Below are 17,016 nucleotides of genomic sequence, written 5' to 3'. Positions count from 1 at the left end.
CACTAGTAATTGAGTATTCCTCCATTGTTTTATTGGTCATTTACTCAAGGCTTCCACCAGTGCACGGACACATATATTTTAGTTTTTTTTTTTTTAAGAAACTGCAGTGTATCTTCTTTTGTTTCAAAGAAACATGATCATAATGCTCATCTCACAGCTTTGACAATAGCTGACCATTCTCGTTTTGTTCTAAAGGATGGGCTCGTCCGGGATTTGAACCCGGGACCTCTCGCACCCAAAGCGAGAATCATACCCCTAGACCAACGAGCCACACATAGTTGTTGTTGTTTTTTTTTTTTTCAAGAAACATCACAGCAGTCAATGCAGATTTATACCTTTACATGTCTTTAACTAGACATGCATAAAGAGCTCTTTGGTTCTGTTCCACTGAAACAGATGTATTATTTATTTCAGTAGTCTGTATTGGGAAATATGAGCCTGTCAGTCTCTTTCTAAACACTAAATGAATTTGTCCACAGGTCAGGTTGTGTAAAGGCCAAAAAATACAGGTAAACAATACCTGTCAAAACCTGTCAGAGGTCTGAAAAACTTTCATACAACTCACTTCTACAGGTGGCTCGTTGGTCTAGGGGTATGATTCTCGCTTCGGGTGCGAGAGGTCCCGGGTTCAAATCCCGGACGATCCCGTTATGTAGAACAACGCGTGCTCGTCCATGAAGTATGGAGGAGCTCTTCTGTCTTGACTGAATTAATGCTGTAAATCGCCAGGTGCTTTTTTGGCACCTGGCGATTTTCTTTATACAGATTTGAAAAAATTATCAACACATTAACAGATGTTTTTTTTTAATCTCACTACGTTACTTTTGATTCAGGTGAGTTTTTCGAATGACCAGTCCCGTATCATTATGAACAGTGGACTTGGGATTTGGACCCATGACCTCTCTCAACCAAGGCCAGACCTGTCCATCAGAGTGGCTCGTTGGTCTAGGGGTATGATTCTCGCTTCGGGTGCGAGAGGTCCCGGGTTCAAATCCCGGACGAGCCCGTTATGTAGAACAACGCGTGCTCGTCCATGAAGTATGGAGGAGCTCTTCTGTCTTGACTGAATTAATGCTGTAAATCGCCAGGTGCTTTTTTGGCACCTGGCGATTTTCTTTATACAGATTTGAAAAAATTATCAACACATTAACAGATGTTTTTTTTTAATCTCACTACGTTACTTTTGATTCAGGTGAGTTTTTCGAATGACCAGTCCCGTATCATTATGAACAGTGGACTTGGGATTTGGACCCATGACCTCTCTCAACCAAGGCCAGACCTGTCCATCAGAGTGGCTCGTTGGTCTAGGGGTATGATTCTCGCTTCGGGTGCGAGAGGTCCCGGGTTCAAATCCCGGACGAGCCCGTTATGTAGAACAACGCGTGCTCGTCCATGAAGTATGGAGGAGCTCTTCTGTCTTGACTGAATTAATGCTGTAAATCGCCAGGTGCTTTTTTGGCACCTGGCGATTTTCTTTATACAGATTTGAAAAAATTATCAACACATTAACAGATGTTTTTTTTTAATCTCACTACGTCACTTTTGATTCAGGTGAGTTTTTCGAATGACCAGTCCCGTATCATTATGAACAGTGGACTTGGGATTTGGACCCATGACCTCTCTCAACCAAGGCCAGACCTATCCATCAGAGTGGCTCGTTGGTCTAGGGGTATGATTCTCGCTTAGGGTGCGAGAGGTCCCGGGTTCAAATCCCGGACGAGCCCGTTATTTGGATTAAAGGAAAGATGCTCATGGTTCACAATAGATCAGTCTACTAAGATGATGTTGGTGTTAATATGGACCTACTGTGTTTTTTTTGTAAAACAAATATCTGCTGTGTATGATGTAGTGTTTATGTTGAGAGCGGTGCAGACCCGTCCACTCTGGCCTTGGTTGAGACCCACACACCAGAGTGGCTCGTTGGTCTAGGGGTATGATTCTCGCTTAGGGTGCGAGAGGTCCCGGGTTCAAATCCCGGACGAGCCCATTGCTTAGATTATGGTTCACAACAGATCAGTCTTCAAATAAATCAGATAATAAATTCAGGAGCACACAAACAAAAAACATCTTTACTCCATTCAACAGAGTTGTTTCATTTTCAGCATCAAACCAATGATTTGCTTTTTGCAGGTTGTGATAACTGACAGTGTTCTTGTAATGCATCATTTTAAAGAATAATGGAATTACTGTAATTCATGTGAATCAGGCTCCTTTTTTTTTTAAAATAAACATAATTTTCCAAGAAAACCACGTATTAATTATCATCATTTAATGTCATTGTGTTGGTTTAGCATTTTTAGGTTTTTAGTGTAAAATGTTTAGTTTAAAATGGAGAGACGTTTCTCAATACTCTACTTAAGTATAATTTTGAAGAACTTGTAGTTTACTTGAGTAATTTCTCTCTCTCATTTTTATTTCTGAATCATGGGCTTTGAATTAAGTTTCACCCTGTTAATTCATATATTTCTGTCTATTTTTTTGTGCCATGTGACTTTTATGTAAAGATACACCTGGAAAAAGGTGCATGTTTACACAGGGAACACACCGATGCTGCTCTGCTCGTTGGTGCCCGCGTGGGGGCGGTAAAGACAATCCGCTGTAATTTTATTGCACATACGTCACTTCCTTCGTCGACAACACAGGTGATTAGAAAGAAAAGCGTTTGGAAACTGAAACTGTGCGAAGCTGTGTCGACTTTGATGAGATGGCTTGAAAGACTCACGGGCAGTCACGTTCAGAGGTGAGCACATTTGTTAACTTATTCCTTGTATAATTATTTCATAAGATTCACAGGAAGACGGTTATAAAGTCACCGGCGGGTTAAGTTAGCCGCGTTACGCGAACGTTAGCTCCATTCATCAGCGCGCTGAACAGGTTACCTCAGCGGAAAACGCAGGTTTTAAATAAGCATATTAGCGACATGTCATCGGTCTTAGCGAACTGAAAAAGCTGTTGTCTTTAACTTTTCCGGATGCTAACTCAACCAGCTAACTAACCAGGGTGGCTTGGCTGTTTGTAGCTTAAGTTTTTCAAACGTTGGCTACAGCTGTTTAGTCAGTAAAGCAGGCAGTTGCTTTATAGCTGTTTAATGTTTATAAAAAGTATAATGTCTCCTCTGAGCGATTAATCTTGAAGGGAATCGTTAGTTGCATTTCTTGCAAGCTGCTAACGTGATTTTTTTTTAGGGCCGTCAGGTGACGTTATAAACCTGTGAACTTATACACTGAAACTGGTGTGACAGTGGATTGTCCTGCAGCATGTCCGTTTTTGACACAGAAGACAGTTTGGACACTCATTTAAGTTAATTGTCAAGCTAAAGTTTCCCAAAATTTCATGGTTTTAGTTTCCTCAGTGTGAAGAATAATCACTGAAGTGACTGAATATACAGAAGCAAACTGGATTTTGAATTTTGCTGTGTTGGTATGATTTGGTAGAAAAAAACTAGAGAAGGTGAAGCCATGGCCTGTGCCCGAGTGCCACTGGATGAGCAGCAGGTGACTGAGCCTGGCCCTCTGGGAAAAGAGCGCACACTGCCTGCACTGGTGAGTCAGCTCTCCTGATGCTGCTATGCAAATATTTCAATACGCTCCTAGCAACAGTCTGTGGTGCTCCAGGAGCAACGTCTCACAAAGACCAGCTCATTAGAATCAAACCCTTTGGTTTCTGTTTCCGCATCAGCACCCAGACAGGAAGGAGGATCGCTGTTTTGTGCCTTACAAACCCCCGCCAGACGACGGCTCTCCCGCTGAGGTGGAGGAGTTTTTGGAATATGCCAGATTTATCACAGAGGACCTGGAGTGGCTGCTTTCACTGCCCCACGACAAGTTCTGGTGCCAGGTGAGGGACTGTTAACATGTGAGCATCTCGCTGGGCCTCGTGTTGTTTCCTGCGTATTCAGGCACAACTTTCAAATGGGAAATCCAGTGTAGATTCAGTGTCCAGGAGCCTGCAGGAAATGGTGTGGGTGGATAAAAAAACACAATATAACATCAATGAAATCAACGAAGAGCAGATAACAGAAAAAAACAAATATTTAACAAATAAAACAGATATTTTTTCTCTCTTCTTCTTATAAAATTCCTCTCGCTTCTTTCCCACCAGGTGGTGTTTGATGAGTCCCTTCAGAGGTGCCTCGACTCGTACCTGCGTCACGCTCCTCGGAGCCTCGACCTCACTGCCCTGCCGTCCTCCCCGGCGGTGGCTGAGACGCAGCGCTCCATCCACAGGGCGGTCTTCTTGACTTTCCTGAGGATGGCTACACATAAAGAGTCCAAGGTAGGAGCAGCACCCAAATGTGAACTCGAAAAGAGGAAATATCTACCGTTTTTCTTATAACTTTTTTAATTATAGCAGTATTGGTCAAGTGAGGTGACACTGTAGTTGCTTTGAATTTTTCAGTTCTTCCTTTCACATTTTTCAGTCATTGTACTGTATGAAGCTTTGATATAAAGTACAAACTGCTGCCTTGTGTGTGTTTTTGTGTGCTGTTCATCACTCAGGAAAACTTCCTCACCCCAGCTGTGTTTGGAGAAATTATCTATGATAACTTCCTGTTTGACATTCCCAAAATTTTGGATCTGTGTGTGCTCTTTGGAAAGGGCAACAGCCAGCTGCTGCATAAGATGATAGGTGAGCTGTTTTTGAAGGATCTCTCTAAATCTCATTCTACTCAGTGTACTGAAAAGAAATGTATTCATCAAATTAAGATATAATAAGATATTCTGTGTTTGTTTCTCTTTTTAACTCTCGTAGACAACATCTTTACCCAGCAGCCATCTTACTACGGTGACCTGGATGAGACAGTGCCCACTGTGTTACAGGTAGAATCAAACACCACAGACTCAAAAATAATGTATAATGTAAATGTCTTTCTGTGAGATTCTTCCTCTCAATCTATTTCTTATTATTCTCCGACAACTGCAGGTGTTTGACTCAATACTTGATAAGTGTGGTCTTCAGTGTGAAGGAGCCACCGCCATGGAGCCGATGAAGCTGAACGCACACAAACAGCCCACTGCCATGACCATGAGCCAGCAGGTCAGACAGACACACACAGCTGTGTAACTATAGATTCTTGAATATAAACAGTAAATCTGATAAAGACTAAAGATTCCTCTGGGTTTGTAAATGCAGCTGGTGTTGACTTCCACTGCAGCTTCGTGTCCTGCCATTGATTATACATGTGTTTTTGTTTTCTTTTCTGTCTTAGGAACTTGCAGATGTAATTTTGTACTTGTGTGACTCGACTACCACCATCCATGCCTTCCTGGACATCTTCCCTTCAGCCTGCTCCACCTTCCACTCCCACGGCTTCCTCAGCAGGTACACAGAAGGAGAACGTAGCTCTCAGATGTGGTGGTCAGCCTTACCTGCGTTAAACCTTTTCATGGTCATTTTGTTTTTATCTTCCTGGCAGACTGACCTCATTTTATGAGACCACTGTGCCTGACCTTGAGAAGGCAGTGAGGAAGAGAAACTTTGATGATAAAGGGTGAGCATGTCCTCCAGGGATTTAGTACAGAAAAAAAGAGAAATGTAAATGCTAATCCAGAAGACTCATTGGCTGATGATAGTAAATAAATTCTCAAACCGTCCTGTAGTCTTCAAGAGGACTTGTGGAAGAGGTTGTCCCACTCCTGTCGCAAGATGGTGGAGATGGCTCACCTGCTGCTGCACCACACCTGCCTACAACCGATCCTTGAGGGGTGAGGCGTCCAAACTCCCAGCATGCACCTGAGCAGGACTGGAATTACACATTAATACACACGTTAATTCTTGTAATGTTTGTTGCCTTGCAGGACAGAAAACATGCAAACATATGCAGAGGAACTCTTACAACATTTCACATCTTTTTTACCTGAAAAAAGGTAAGACCCACAGCTAAGATCTGTGATATCCGAAGTGAGCAGGGCTTCCCCATTGTACCCACTGGATGTTTGTCTGTATATTTGGAATTGGCTGTACTGGAACACACGATGCCAACGTAGAAGCTCAAAAGTTAAAACTATTATTAAGATTTTAAGAATGTTTTACTCTTAGCATTGGTCACGAGTTCCACAGTCTTAATAAACTGTCTGAGAAAGTGGGGCTACGTGGCTCACAGCTTAAATTTGACTTTCGTCCGGCTGGTGTTGTCCTTTCAGGTTCTTGTCAGACTACGATGAGCAGTTCCCCATCGCAGACGACATCAGCCTCCTGCAGCAGGCCCTCCCTGTCATGTATCCTTATCTGCTGTACAGCAATAACTCTGTACAAACAGAGTTTTATGGCTGGTAACAGTCAGCAAGCAGTGACACCTTCATTTGCTCCATTCTCTATAAACACACACACAAAAAAAAGAACATTTACAAATGTGAATATGATATTTAAGTATTAGAGAAAGATGTGCCGCCAATATCAGCTGAGTCATTGTATAGAAAAATAGCGGAAAGAATTAGAGGCTTGAGTATCTGTGGCAAACAATAATCCCTGTAGTATAGGTAGTGTCACCTGGTTTCCTCCTTAACTGCTGGTTTCCTTCAGCGATGAGACCAGGACGTCCTACCTGCTCCAGGGGGTGGAGGGGGCCTGGGACAGTTTGGGGCGACGGAAGCCACAGAGCCAGATTCAACCTAAAGCCTCCTCGCTGTTCTTAGCCAATCAGGGAGCAGTGGGCGGGGCTGCTGCTGCTGCCGCCGCCTCTTCAGCCAGCTTTAAACCTCAGGAGGTCCAAGAACCAGGAGGAGGAGAGAGTCTGAGGGGAGCAGAGGCCATGTTAGATGTTCCCCGAAAAGGAAACAATGTGAGTTCAGCTCATTTATTTTATGCTTATGGCAGCTCAGTGTCCTTTATTCATCATCACTGGGTACAAGCTGAAGGAATTTGTTTTTTTAACCAGATATGTTAAAATGTAGGGCTGAAACTCAGTTATTTTAATTATTGATTGTTTCATCTGTAAAACATCAGAAAATATTGAAAAATGCCCCATTATAATTTCCCACAGCCTAAGGTGGCATCTTCAGTTCAGAAACCAAACATATTCAGTTTACTGTCATGTATCTCAGAGAAAAACATAAAATCCTCATGTTTAAAGAACTTAAACCAAAAAAAATATTTTAAAATTAGCCAAAACAAATATTCAGTGTTGTGTGTTTTCAGGGTGCAGTGTGCCCGGTGAGCGGCGCGGAGCTGGAGTCTCTGCTGTCCTGTATCAGGGACCTGCTGCCTGATTTGGGCGAAGGCTTCCTGCTGGCCTGTCTGGAGGAGTACGACTACAACTCTGAGCTGGTTATCAACAACATCCTGGAGGACCGGTTAGCCCCCAGCCTGGACAAACTGGACCGAGCCATGCCAAGGTGACACTTTCTGTGGTGCAGATCATGTGGGGGTAATGGGAGTAGATATTATCAGATGTTATGATGGATGAAAAGGTAAATATGTGGTTATACAGTCGTGTTTGACCGTCCACGTCTTTTATCTCCCCAGGCCAGTGAAGGAGGAGCTTCCCTGTGTTCTGGACAGCAGGTCCAATGTGTTTGATGACGACGAGTTTGACGTCTTCCGCAGGGACCAGGTGGATATGTCCCGCATCTGGAAGGGCAGGAGGTAAAAAGCACACAGAATATGCTCAAAAATTAAAAACTTGCATGAAAGGAAAGGATGTGAGGAACAGGTGAGACTGTCCCAAGTCAAATGTAATGTCTTCATGTTTTCTGATTCCTGCAGGAAAGGTGAGAGCGCTCGAGAGATGCTGAACGACAAGCAGCACATAGCGGAGCAGAGAGCTCGTTACCAGGCCTACGAGACGGTGGTGGACGAGGTCGTTATTGAGCCTGGGGAGACTGCAGCCACCTACGGCCTGGACGACTACGACGACGAGTACGACGACACCTACGACATGAACCAAGTGGGAGCTAATGACCTGGATGGAGACAGTTTACTGAACAGAAGGTGAATCACAGCTGTATCTGTATCTTTAGTCATGATGCAGCGTAGAAGAATTTAATAAGCATCTTTCATTTTGACAGAATGCATTCTAAATTTAGAACATGTCCCTGTTTTCCCGCAGGCCTTTCACGGTCCCACAGGTACTGAGAAAAGGAAACAAACCGGAGGAGGAGGAGGAGGAAGACGAAGAGGAGGAAGAGACCGTACAGGTACTGAAATCATTTCAAAACAGCAGATCATTATAAAATGGTTTCACTGAAGTTATCACACATGTAAAGGTTTAGCACATTTACCAAATTATTTTTCAGTGTAGAATAAATTGTTTTTCAAACATTACCTGATGAGTATCAGATAGCTTTGTATTCCCAAATATTTATGTTGTTTCTTGGAATGAAATCCTACAAAGACATGGTTTGTTTGTTTTGTTATTTGCTTTCCTGTGTGTTTACATGTGAATCCATTTGATTTCAGAACAATGTAAACAGGGACCAGTTTGTGCAGGACCCGGCTGTACTAAGGGAGAGAGCTGAAGCTAGAAGAGCTGCCATGCAGCAAAGGAAAGGGTAAAGACTCCCTCTTTAGCGTCTGTCTTCCTTTAGCTGTCCCATTCAAGCATTTTCTCCTAAAAATTTACATTAACATATACACAAATATACATTTTACTTGCCTACTTTGGTTTATGTTGTTTTTTCCATCTCTAAATTGAGGGCCTACAGTTAGAAAGTGTTCCTCTTTCCAAAATTAAGAAAAAATTGTGACATTTAAAAAAAATTAGTGGAAATTTTCCTTTAAATTTAAATGGAAATACAGTTATACCCCATCCATACCTCTGTTGACTTCCCTTCTTCCTTTCAGCTTCCGACCGGAGCGCCCCAGTAACGTTGTCGGCCAGCCCAAAGGTCAAGGACAAACCCTGGAGACATTCCTGGACCGACGCAGGAAGGAGGCCAACAAGAGCCGCGTATCCAACCACAACCGGCGCACCATGGCCGACCGCAAGAGGAACAAAGGCATGATCCCCTCCTGACCTGTGTGACGGCCTGCTGCTGGAACCCACCGACTGGACCGATGGGAGGAAGGTGGAGGAAGTGCGTGAATGAGTGAGAGGGAAGAAGAATCAGGTTCTGGTGTTGTTCTGGGTTCGTGGTTGTGAGTTTTCATCACGCTCCACCCCTGAAGTCACTGTCTTTGCTGGAGAAGGGAAGGTTGTCGAAGGTTTTCAGTTGAATTAGTTTAGACTTTCTTTGGCACTTTTGTTATCAGAAGTTGTCGAGCAGCACATTGAAACGTTTGAGACTCTGAACATCAGCTTTTAGTCTTTGAGCCTAAAGGAAGTCAGGTCAGTTCTTTGGCCGTAATGATTCTGTTTTTATAGCTGGTTAAAAACCAAAGTTCTGAGTGTGAACCAGAGACTGAGGACAAAGAATAAGACCTCTGTTTTTGCCAAGTAACAAATCAGTTTATTATTAAGATCCAGAGTGGTTGAAGTTTCTTTGACATCATCAAGTAGACAACATAGGAATACAAAGGATGAGATTTCCAGGGTTTTAGAGAGATTGCAGTTCCTTCTGTAGCTGGAAGAACAATTACTGTGTTGCTCTTACTGCTCGCTCTGTACGAGCAGCTTGTGTGAAAGCTGTTTGCATGTAACGTTAAAGTGCATGCATTTGATGTCATCCACTCAGTTCACACCACTGTTGTCCAGCCTTCACAAAACCAAAACAACAACAACAAACAAAAAAAAAAAAAAGTCCAGAGACCATCTCATTCTGATGCTGTGGTGTTTGCGTTTGGAAGCACGTGCTGTACAGAGCGGCCTCGTGTCTCTCAGAACAGCTGTAGGGAAAGTTCCTACATGTTGCCATGCACAGACTATTTTCTATCAAAGAGAACAGATCTATTGGAGCATTTTGTAACAAAAAAAAGCACATGTGATAGCTTTTTGGAAGTTGACATTGCATAAATCATAAAATAAATATAATAATACTATGTTTTGACATCCTTTGACTTTGACTCATCACTCACAGGCCAAAATCAAGTGTTGGAGACTTCACTGGAGATGATTCAGAATACAGCTGCACAGTTAGTCCTGAAATTATTATAATTTATCTCGGATCATTCCCACACCTTTCACAGGTGTTTTCCTGTGCTGTGTTGCAGATGCTTACTGTATGTAAACATACAATCTACATACAATATTCTGCAGATTTCTTAACGCAGTTATCACTGCGCCAGATTCAAGGTGTTGTGTTTCAGTACACAATTTTAATTGAATTTGTTATGGTTAACTGTGCAGCTGTGACACATCATGTGTGTCACATGACATGTGAGATGACCTTCTGCTGTCAGAAACAGAGCAGAACTGTTCTGAACTGACTTCTTCACACAAACCCAAAGATAAAAAATAATCAGAGGGCTGAGAATCCAACGAAGCTGAGGCCACAGACTCTAGAGAATGTTAACCAGACTGCCTGTTTAACTTCCCTATCACTAAGTGTTTAAAACAGCGCAGCTGCAGCTAAATTAGCCACCGTAACGTAAACATGTCGAGTTTCAAAGTAAAATCCAGGAGCTGTGTGCTTCGTGGTTTCTTTCACTCTGCATTTATAAGTAATAAGGCCTGTTAAGGACAAGTGCAAACACTTTTCCCACATCTGCTACCAACTGTGGCACAGTTCATTCTGCACTACAACTACAAAACCTCTACAACTAACATTTAATTACAAATTATGAGTCTGGACACTAGAGGATATCACTCACGTTTTAACTCCTGTTAGTCCACTTAATAAGTTGGTTATTGACATTATTTGGGCCTAAAGTTCATCCAGTATGTCTGTGTTTTAAAATCAAAGTACTGAATGTTCATGCACAAACACTGACTCATGAAAACTCGCTCAGGTTGTCAGCGTTTGACGAGTCACATCTTCACTGCTGTAGATCACACATACAAACAAATTTCCACAGTTGTACAGTAACATGATCCCAGGAAGAAGTACTGTTCATACACAACAGTACCAGTACAGTACTTCATAGTATTGTGTTTATACTACCACTGTGTGTGTGTCTGTGAGACCCACCCAAAAGTCAGAGGCCAAACTCTGACTGCTTCACTGTCCCGACGGCCGGTCAGCTGCTGTGAGAAGTTTAGATTTGCTCCCACAATCCATTGCTGGAAGGAGGAAGTGGCGAGGTCAGTAAAAAAAAGAAGAACGGCTACTGGAGTGTCACCAAGGACGAGAGCTGCTGCTGCGGCAATGGTGGAGGTGAGGCAACCGTTAACTGTCTTTGCAGACGCTGCCTGGGGAGGGTAGGTAAAGAAAAAAAACATTTTCAACAGAAAATTATTTTTTTCAAACAAAACTGTGAAGACTTTACTGGTCCCTGCTTCTCAAAGGTACATGTTTTCTAGTTGAAACTAAATATCTGGGTTCTGATTGGACAGTGAGTGTTTGTTATTATGAAAAAGAAGGCAGCTTTTTTTTTACCTTTGATATATAAATTGTAAACAAAATAATCTGGAAAAATAAGTGTTGATTTTGATTTTAATTAATTTATTTGCATGAAAACTGTGGTGGAAAGTAACTAAACAAATTTACCTAAGTACAACTTTGGGGTATTTTGAATCATTTTGATGCTCATACTTTAGTGCTTTTACTTGAAGAGGATTATTTTAATATTGCTTCATTTAATTAAGCAAATGACTTGAATATCTGTATCAGTTAAATGTGACCAGGTGACAGATGGTGTGAACTCACTGAGGATGCTGCGTTTGCACAGAGGACAGGTGTGTTGCAGTAACAGCCAGGGGTCGACACAATCTCTGTGGTACTCGTGAAGACACGGCAACACCCGCAGACACTGAGACAACAACAACAACACAAGATGTTCCCAACAGTTCATATCACAAACTCTCATATTACTAATGATGATAACAGTCATCTCTACAAGGAATAACCGCTGTTATAAAACTACACCAGTGACCATGGAAACGTTTAATGAAAACATGACGTCCATTCACTGGAATAATTCACCATCAATAATTTGAGAATCCATGAATTGGACCTTTTTAAGAACAGCGAAAGGAGTTCTTTGATGGGAACTCTATCATTCTGTCCTTGTGCTGTCTTTAAAGGTTAAAAATAAAATTTAAAGTCCACGAGTTAAAGTGTGAGGGCGGCAGTGGTTAGCACTGTCGCCTCACAGCAAGCGGGCTGGGCTCTTCTGTGCGGAGTTAGCATGTCCTCCCTGTGCCTGCGTGGGCTCTCTCCCACAATCACAAAAAACACGCACGGGTTAGGTTAATCGCTGGGTTTCAGTCACGTGATCATGATGACGCATGTAGGCGGAGCGATTTCACATGGAAGGCAGGAAGTAAGTTACATGTCAAAGCCAATGGAGGAAATATTAGCAAAGAGTCCGTATTGTATTGTACAGGTTTAGATCCCGTGTCGAGGCGGAGATACACACAATTAATCAAACAATATGTTGGACGTGACCCGGACCTCATGAAGATGAGCGAGTTTTCAACAGACGTTAAAGATTTGCCGACAATCGAGGCTGTTGATCACCAATTATCTCGTACTTCAGACCTCTTATTATACGAAACAGCAAATGAAAGCCTACAAAAGCCTGGAGGCATATAACTTTTTTGTGAGCGGGTGGGTCCACAACCTTGGTACCAAACGGCTCCAAGACGATTATCGTTTGGTCTTCGCCAGGGTGAGTGTTTATTCTTATACTGGTTATGTATAGCTAGCAGCTAGCAATAGCGGCTATAATGTCAACAAACGCATCTTACGGGGATTCAAGGGGGTTTATTTGTTACATAGAAATACTAATGTATGACATGACAGCGAAATAGCATTTGGACTACTGAGTCAATGTCCCCTAAAACGCCAGGGCAGCCTAAAAAGTCCAAATGAAGTCGATGAAGATGATATAAACACAGCCACAAAAACCAAGTTAGCTAGCTAACATACCTTTGACGAAGTGGTTACTGCAGACACGGGCGTTAGCAGACTGCTCCTCCCGACCGCAGACGTAGGTTTAAGATCCACCTTTTACAGCGTTGTTCTGTAGATTTTTTTTTTTAAATATTTCTCACCTTTGTGGGTGACTACCTTTGATACCTTTTGATAGCTTTTTTTCTTTTTCTCTATTGGAACGATTTGAGCACCGGTAAACTACACAAAACATAGGCATTTTTCCACACGGTAGATGCTCAGTTTGTCAGTCAGCTAACGGCTGAAACACTTCCTGCCCTCCATTTGAATTTGGCGCCGCTGCGTCGTGACGTCACGTGAAACCCACCTATTGGCTATTCTAAAAAAATTTTTTTTTTTTTTTTTTTTAGGTAACTTTATTTGGCTTGGCTACTCTAAATTGCCCGTAGGTGCAAGTGTGTGCGTGTGTGGTTGTCTGCCTCTGGGTGTACCCCGCCTTTTGCCCATAGTCAGCGGTTGTAGGCTCCAGCTCCCCCGCGACCCTGATTAAGCGGTAACCTTCTGTGCTTTTCTTGGTTTTGGAAACAGCGACAGAGTGAGCGCTCTTTCCGTTAATATTCTAACTCACATCTTTGCCGCTCCGTTACTTCCGTCAACAAGTCAGTAACGTAGAGACATGCTCATAAAGTCGCTTCAGCCTGGGAACACAACAGTCTATAAGTATTTTTTGTGTGTGTAGTTTTCTAAATGGTGTGTTTATTGTTTCGTGTTGCTAGCATTTTATGCTAGCAGCTACCATACCAACGAGCTAACTTGCATATCATTTAAGAGTTTGTTTGCTAGCCCCATTATATTTTGCGTAGTGTGCTGTTGTTTAAGTTATTGTGCAGATATGAAATTTGTGTTGTTACTGTTGTACTAAAGTTTTACGTGAATGAGAGTGTGTGTTTGTGACTTGAGTAAAAGCAAGTTACGCTTCGCATTCTTTATTGGAGTACCGACGTTATCTGGTTGTCTAGCCTGGTAAGGGTACGGGCGGTGAGGGCAGAACAATCCTGTTTCTGGGTAGTTATGCACATTAACTGCAGTATGTTTGCTGCTGTGCATGTGTTTGTGGATGTAATCTTATTTCCATTTTGATTTCTAATTTATGTCTTTTCTCTTTTCAATGAATTTGCTGTGTCGGCTGACCTGGTTGTTGTTGAACGGCTCCAGACACACGGCACAGTTGTCCGTCTCCACCGGCTGGGACGGGTCACACCAGGGTTTGGGCTGACGGTATGTTTTGGTCTTCAGAGAGGACATTCTCTTCAGAACGTCCTGTTTAGGAAGGAGCTGAAGAACAAAACACAGAAGAACATCACGTTATGTCTGAAGCTTTTTTTTTTTTTTTTAATACAGGAGAATTTCTCCTTACTGAAGATATGATCTGGTCAAATATGTTGTCACGTTGTCCGGTGGCATATATGAGCCACAAGTGCACAACAACATATATGTCGGCCAATAAGAAATAAACTAAACTGCAGGTGTAACACTGCTTAGAAGGGATGATATCAGCAGTAAAGCCGGTTTACCTCTAAGTCGTCGTTCAGCTGGTGGTCCTGGTACTGCCAGCGAGCCTGAACGATGACTCCGGTGCTGAGGATCAGAGCCACCAGGAGGACAGTGTCCCACAACTGCTGCAGGTACTTCTACAGACACAAGGAAAGAAAGGAGCAACGGTCCTTTATCGCAGACCTTTCAAACACATTCTCACAGTCTCACTCAGTTCATGACAAGTCCTTTGCGAAAACCGAGCAAACTTCATCCACTAACGACGACTGTGAGACGCGACCGGAACCTCCGGAGACACTGGTATGCAGATCCCGAGTCATTCATTCATTCATTCCAGCCTAATTCCTCTTTCCAGGTTTTACACAGACAACAGACTCAGACCAACAGAAGTGTAAATAATGCGGAGTTCCCTTAGTCCTACAGCGGCTTTACGAAAACATGTCAACCAGGCTGATGTTACGTTTACTCAGCTCCGCCCACCTGGACCTGTGAGTTGGTCTCCCCCGTGCAGATGACCCCCTGCCACTCTCCGTAGCGCCCGCCTCTCGATCGACCGCAGCTGGACCACAGCGTGAGCGTGGCTCCCTGCCCGAAGACACAGCAGCATGCGCTCAGCACAGCTCAGCCTGTCATCTGTTCCCTCACCACTGGAGGGAGCTAACAACTGAAAAACACACTGAGGGCTGAGTGTGGTGGAGCTCACCAGGTTGTCCTGCAGGATCGTCTTGTACGTGATTTTTGCTGTCGCCTGAAGGCCCCTGTAAAAAGATGAACAAACATTTTTATTTACAGTAGATACACACTATAAACTATTTACTCTGGATAACCAGGTTAGGATTAACAAATCATGGAAACTCAGTTTATGGCATAAACTGAGTTTCCATGATTTGTTTGATGATGGGTTTTCAGGCAAGGTGTGACAGGATGTGTGGTGGTATACAGGAAACGTATGAATAACTCCTCCAAATAAAAATATGAATGGAAGTTGGTATTGTTTTTTTGTTTTTCACACTGATTAATTGACTTACTGAGTGTATACGAAAAAAACTTTTTTGGCGTCACACTAAATGTAGGTATGATTTCTGCCAACAGCGTCAGAGGCATGCAAACTCAAGCATATGTCATATGTTGTGCAGCAGAGAACCCCTGTGATTCATAAAATAAAGAGTATTTTGTTCTTTTTATCAGTGATATGAGGGAAAGGTGCATCTGAAAGCACAGCTGTTGTTGGAAGCGTCTGTGATAATGAGGTGCTCTGTACCTGAGCAGAGCTCCGATCAGCTTAGTGACATTTTCAGACGTCTGGATCACAATGATGGGCTTGGACAGCACCTGAGACAGATCCATCTGCAACGGAGAGAGGCTCATTTTTAGGTTATAAACATGAGCTGGACATGTTCAGGCCTCGACTTCATAATTATGTCTCTAAAAAAAGATGTGATGATTCTCGCTGAAAAAAATCTAAATCCTTTCTAATGAATAAAAATAAAAAACAATAAAAGCTGCATCCTCTTGTAATGATTTAGCATCTGTGCTGCAAATATACCAACTGCCACACACACAAAAAGTAATTTCACCTCGCTGACAGTGTTTTGATTGAGAGCCAGGATGATCAGCGCCGAAGCTCCGAGGACCAGGGCTCGCTTCATCTTAAACAGAGATGAGGGAACATTACATTCCATTCCGGGAAATGTGCAGATTTTCCAACCACAGCAGAAGCAGACAGTAAAATGCCACCATGAACAGCAGCTTTTCATCACAGTATAACTCCCAGCATGCAGTGACCACACTCACCTTATTAACCATCGTATCAGCGAAGGACTCCTGGTTCCCAGTGGAGGCTTTGCTGTCGTCCATCTCCACAGGCACCACCCCGATCCACAGCTCCTGCTCTTTGGTGTCATCCTCTCCTCCTCCATCCACCTGCGCCTCCTCATCTTGAACCTGAGGGCAGAAATCCATTGATTATCTCATATAAGGTTAAAGTTTGATCATGCTGTTTAGTACTTTAGGTTAATTGGAAAAAAGAGGTCATTACATAACATTACATTACATTAAATAACTGTGAATGACACTACTCGTTAGCTGTAATCACTCGGTTGTGGTCAAAATCTATCGGTTTTCACCAAACTTCACCATATTACTGAAGGACCAGAACAGGAACCGTGAAATCCTGACCATAAAAAAACCTCTGCTGCCCGGCTCACCAGGACCAGCTCTCCCTCCAGGTCCTCTCGCTCCCCGGGGGTCCTGCTGTCCCCGCTGGGCTCCACCACCTCCCCCTGGAGCAGAGCGCTGACCCCGGGCCGCTGCTCCAGGAATACCTCCACCAGAGCGACCTGCTCCGCCGCCACCAGCAGCCCCGGCCACCGCAGCAGGACGAGCGGTAACGTTACACCGAGAAAGCACCAGTAACGAGCTGAAGCCATGGTCCGAGCGACAGCAGAAGGCAGACACAGCTAAAAACTGTAATAAATATACAAATCTAATCAACTGTCAGCCATCGTTTCTGGAAAACCTGCCAGCGTTGTTGTTCGCCAGTTACCCACATCCCTCGAAGAATGTAAACAAGCGAAGGCAACTTCCGGTTCAG

General features: G+C 43.2%; 2 protein-coding genes and 6 non-coding genes across 9 annotated transcripts; 6 read left to right on the top strand and 2 right to left on the bottom strand.

Annotated features, from left to right (window-relative positions):
• Positions 1 to 198: 198 nt before the first annotated feature.
• On the bottom strand, positions 199 to 270 carry trnap-ugg. The gene has a single exon. It is a non-coding gene; the product is annotated as a tRNA-Pro (tRNA).
• Positions 271 to 575: 305 nt separating this feature from the next.
• On the top strand, positions 576 to 647 carry trnap-cgg. The gene has a single exon. It is a non-coding gene; the product is annotated as a tRNA-Pro (tRNA).
• Positions 648 to 934: 287 nt separating this feature from the next.
• On the top strand, positions 935 to 1,006 carry trnap-cgg. The gene has a single exon. It is a non-coding gene; the product is annotated as a tRNA-Pro (tRNA).
• Positions 1,007 to 1,293: 287 nt separating this feature from the next.
• Positions 1,294 to 1,365, top strand: trnap-cgg. Its single transcript has one exon. It is a non-coding gene; the product is annotated as a tRNA-Pro (tRNA).
• Positions 1,366 to 1,652: 287 nt separating this feature from the next.
• Positions 1,653 to 1,724, top strand: trnap-agg. The gene has a single exon. It is a non-coding gene; the product is annotated as a tRNA-Pro (tRNA).
• Positions 1,725 to 1,914: 190 nt separating this feature from the next.
• On the top strand, positions 1,915 to 1,986 carry trnap-agg. The gene has a single exon. It is a non-coding gene; the product is annotated as a tRNA-Pro (tRNA).
• A 650-nt stretch (positions 1,987 to 2,636) lies between these two features.
• Positions 2,637 to 9,918, top strand: ascc2 (activating signal cointegrator 1 complex subunit 2). Its single transcript, XM_041042215.1, has 19 exons — positions 2,637 to 2,740; positions 3,436 to 3,542; positions 3,679 to 3,837; positions 4,102 to 4,275; positions 4,500 to 4,629; positions 4,753 to 4,820; positions 4,924 to 5,037; positions 5,210 to 5,322; positions 5,417 to 5,491; positions 5,601 to 5,705; positions 5,799 to 5,867; positions 6,144 to 6,218; positions 6,523 to 6,781; positions 7,138 to 7,334; positions 7,465 to 7,584; positions 7,705 to 7,929; positions 8,048 to 8,135; positions 8,398 to 8,489; positions 8,782 to 9,918. The coding sequence occupies exons 2-19, from the start codon at positions 3,459 to 3,461 to the stop codon at positions 8,951 to 8,953; spliced, it is 2,319 nt and encodes a 772-aa protein (XP_040898149.1). The 5' UTR covers positions 2,637 to 2,740; positions 3,436 to 3,458; the 3' UTR covers positions 8,954 to 9,918.
• A 660-nt stretch (positions 9,919 to 10,578) lies between these two features.
• Positions 10,579 to 16,975, bottom strand: rnf215 (ring finger protein 215). Of its 2 annotated transcripts, XM_041042216.1 has the most exons (10): positions 16,631 to 16,975; positions 16,218 to 16,367; positions 16,001 to 16,072; positions 15,685 to 15,770; positions 15,127 to 15,181; positions 14,904 to 15,008; positions 14,444 to 14,560; positions 14,061 to 14,204; positions 11,682 to 11,784; positions 10,579 to 11,224 (listed from the first exon to the last, which is right to left on the bottom strand). In XM_041042216.1, the coding sequence occupies exons 1-10, from the start codon at positions 16,850 to 16,852 to the stop codon at positions 11,202 to 11,204; spliced, it is 1,077 nt and encodes a 358-aa protein (XP_040898150.1). In that variant the 5' UTR covers positions 16,853 to 16,975; the 3' UTR covers positions 10,579 to 11,201. The 2 variants fall into 2 exon arrangements, with proteins under 2 accessions (XP_040898150.1, XP_040898151.1); XM_041042217.1 differs by lacking the exon at positions 14,904 to 15,008.
• Between the last annotated feature and the right edge of the window lie 41 nt (positions 16,976 to 17,016).

This window comes from Toxotes jaculatrix, chromosome 7 (genome assembly GCF_017976425.1).
Source record: "Toxotes jaculatrix isolate fToxJac2 chromosome 7, fToxJac2.pri, whole genome shotgun sequence".
In the NCBI taxonomy this organism is placed as follows: Eukaryota; Metazoa; Chordata; class Actinopteri; family Toxotidae; genus Toxotes; species Toxotes jaculatrix.
The sequence above is the reverse complement of the archived record's forward strand: the minus strand, read 5'-3'. Positions and strand labels throughout refer to the sequence as shown.

Bases quoted from the DNA above. Each gene is read 5' to 3' on its own strand.
- ascc2 (XM_041042215.1), top strand. From the start codon at position 3,459: ATGGCCTGTGCCCGAGTGCCACTGGATGAGCAGCAGGTGACTGAGCCT. The intron at 3,543-3,678 runs GTGAGTCAGCTC...TTTCCGCATCAG, and splicing joins AGCGCACACTGCCTGCACTG to CACCCAGACAGGAAGGAGGA. The intron at 5,323-5,416 runs GTACACAGAAGG...TCTTCCTGGCAG, and splicing joins TCCCACGGCTTCCTCAGCAG to ACTGACCTCATTTTATGAGA.
- rnf215 (XM_041042216.1), bottom strand. From the start codon at position 16,852: ATGGCTTCAGCTCGTTACTGGTGCTTTCTCGGTGTAACGTTACCGCTC. The intron at 16,073-16,217 runs GTGAGTGTGGTC...TCTCTGTTTAAG, and splicing joins CTGATACGATGGTTAATAAG to ATGAAGCGAGCCCTGGTCCT. The intron at 11,225-11,681 runs GTGAGTTCACAC...TACCCTCCCCAG, and splicing joins GTGCAAACGCAGCATCCTCA to GCAGCGTCTGCAAAGACAGT.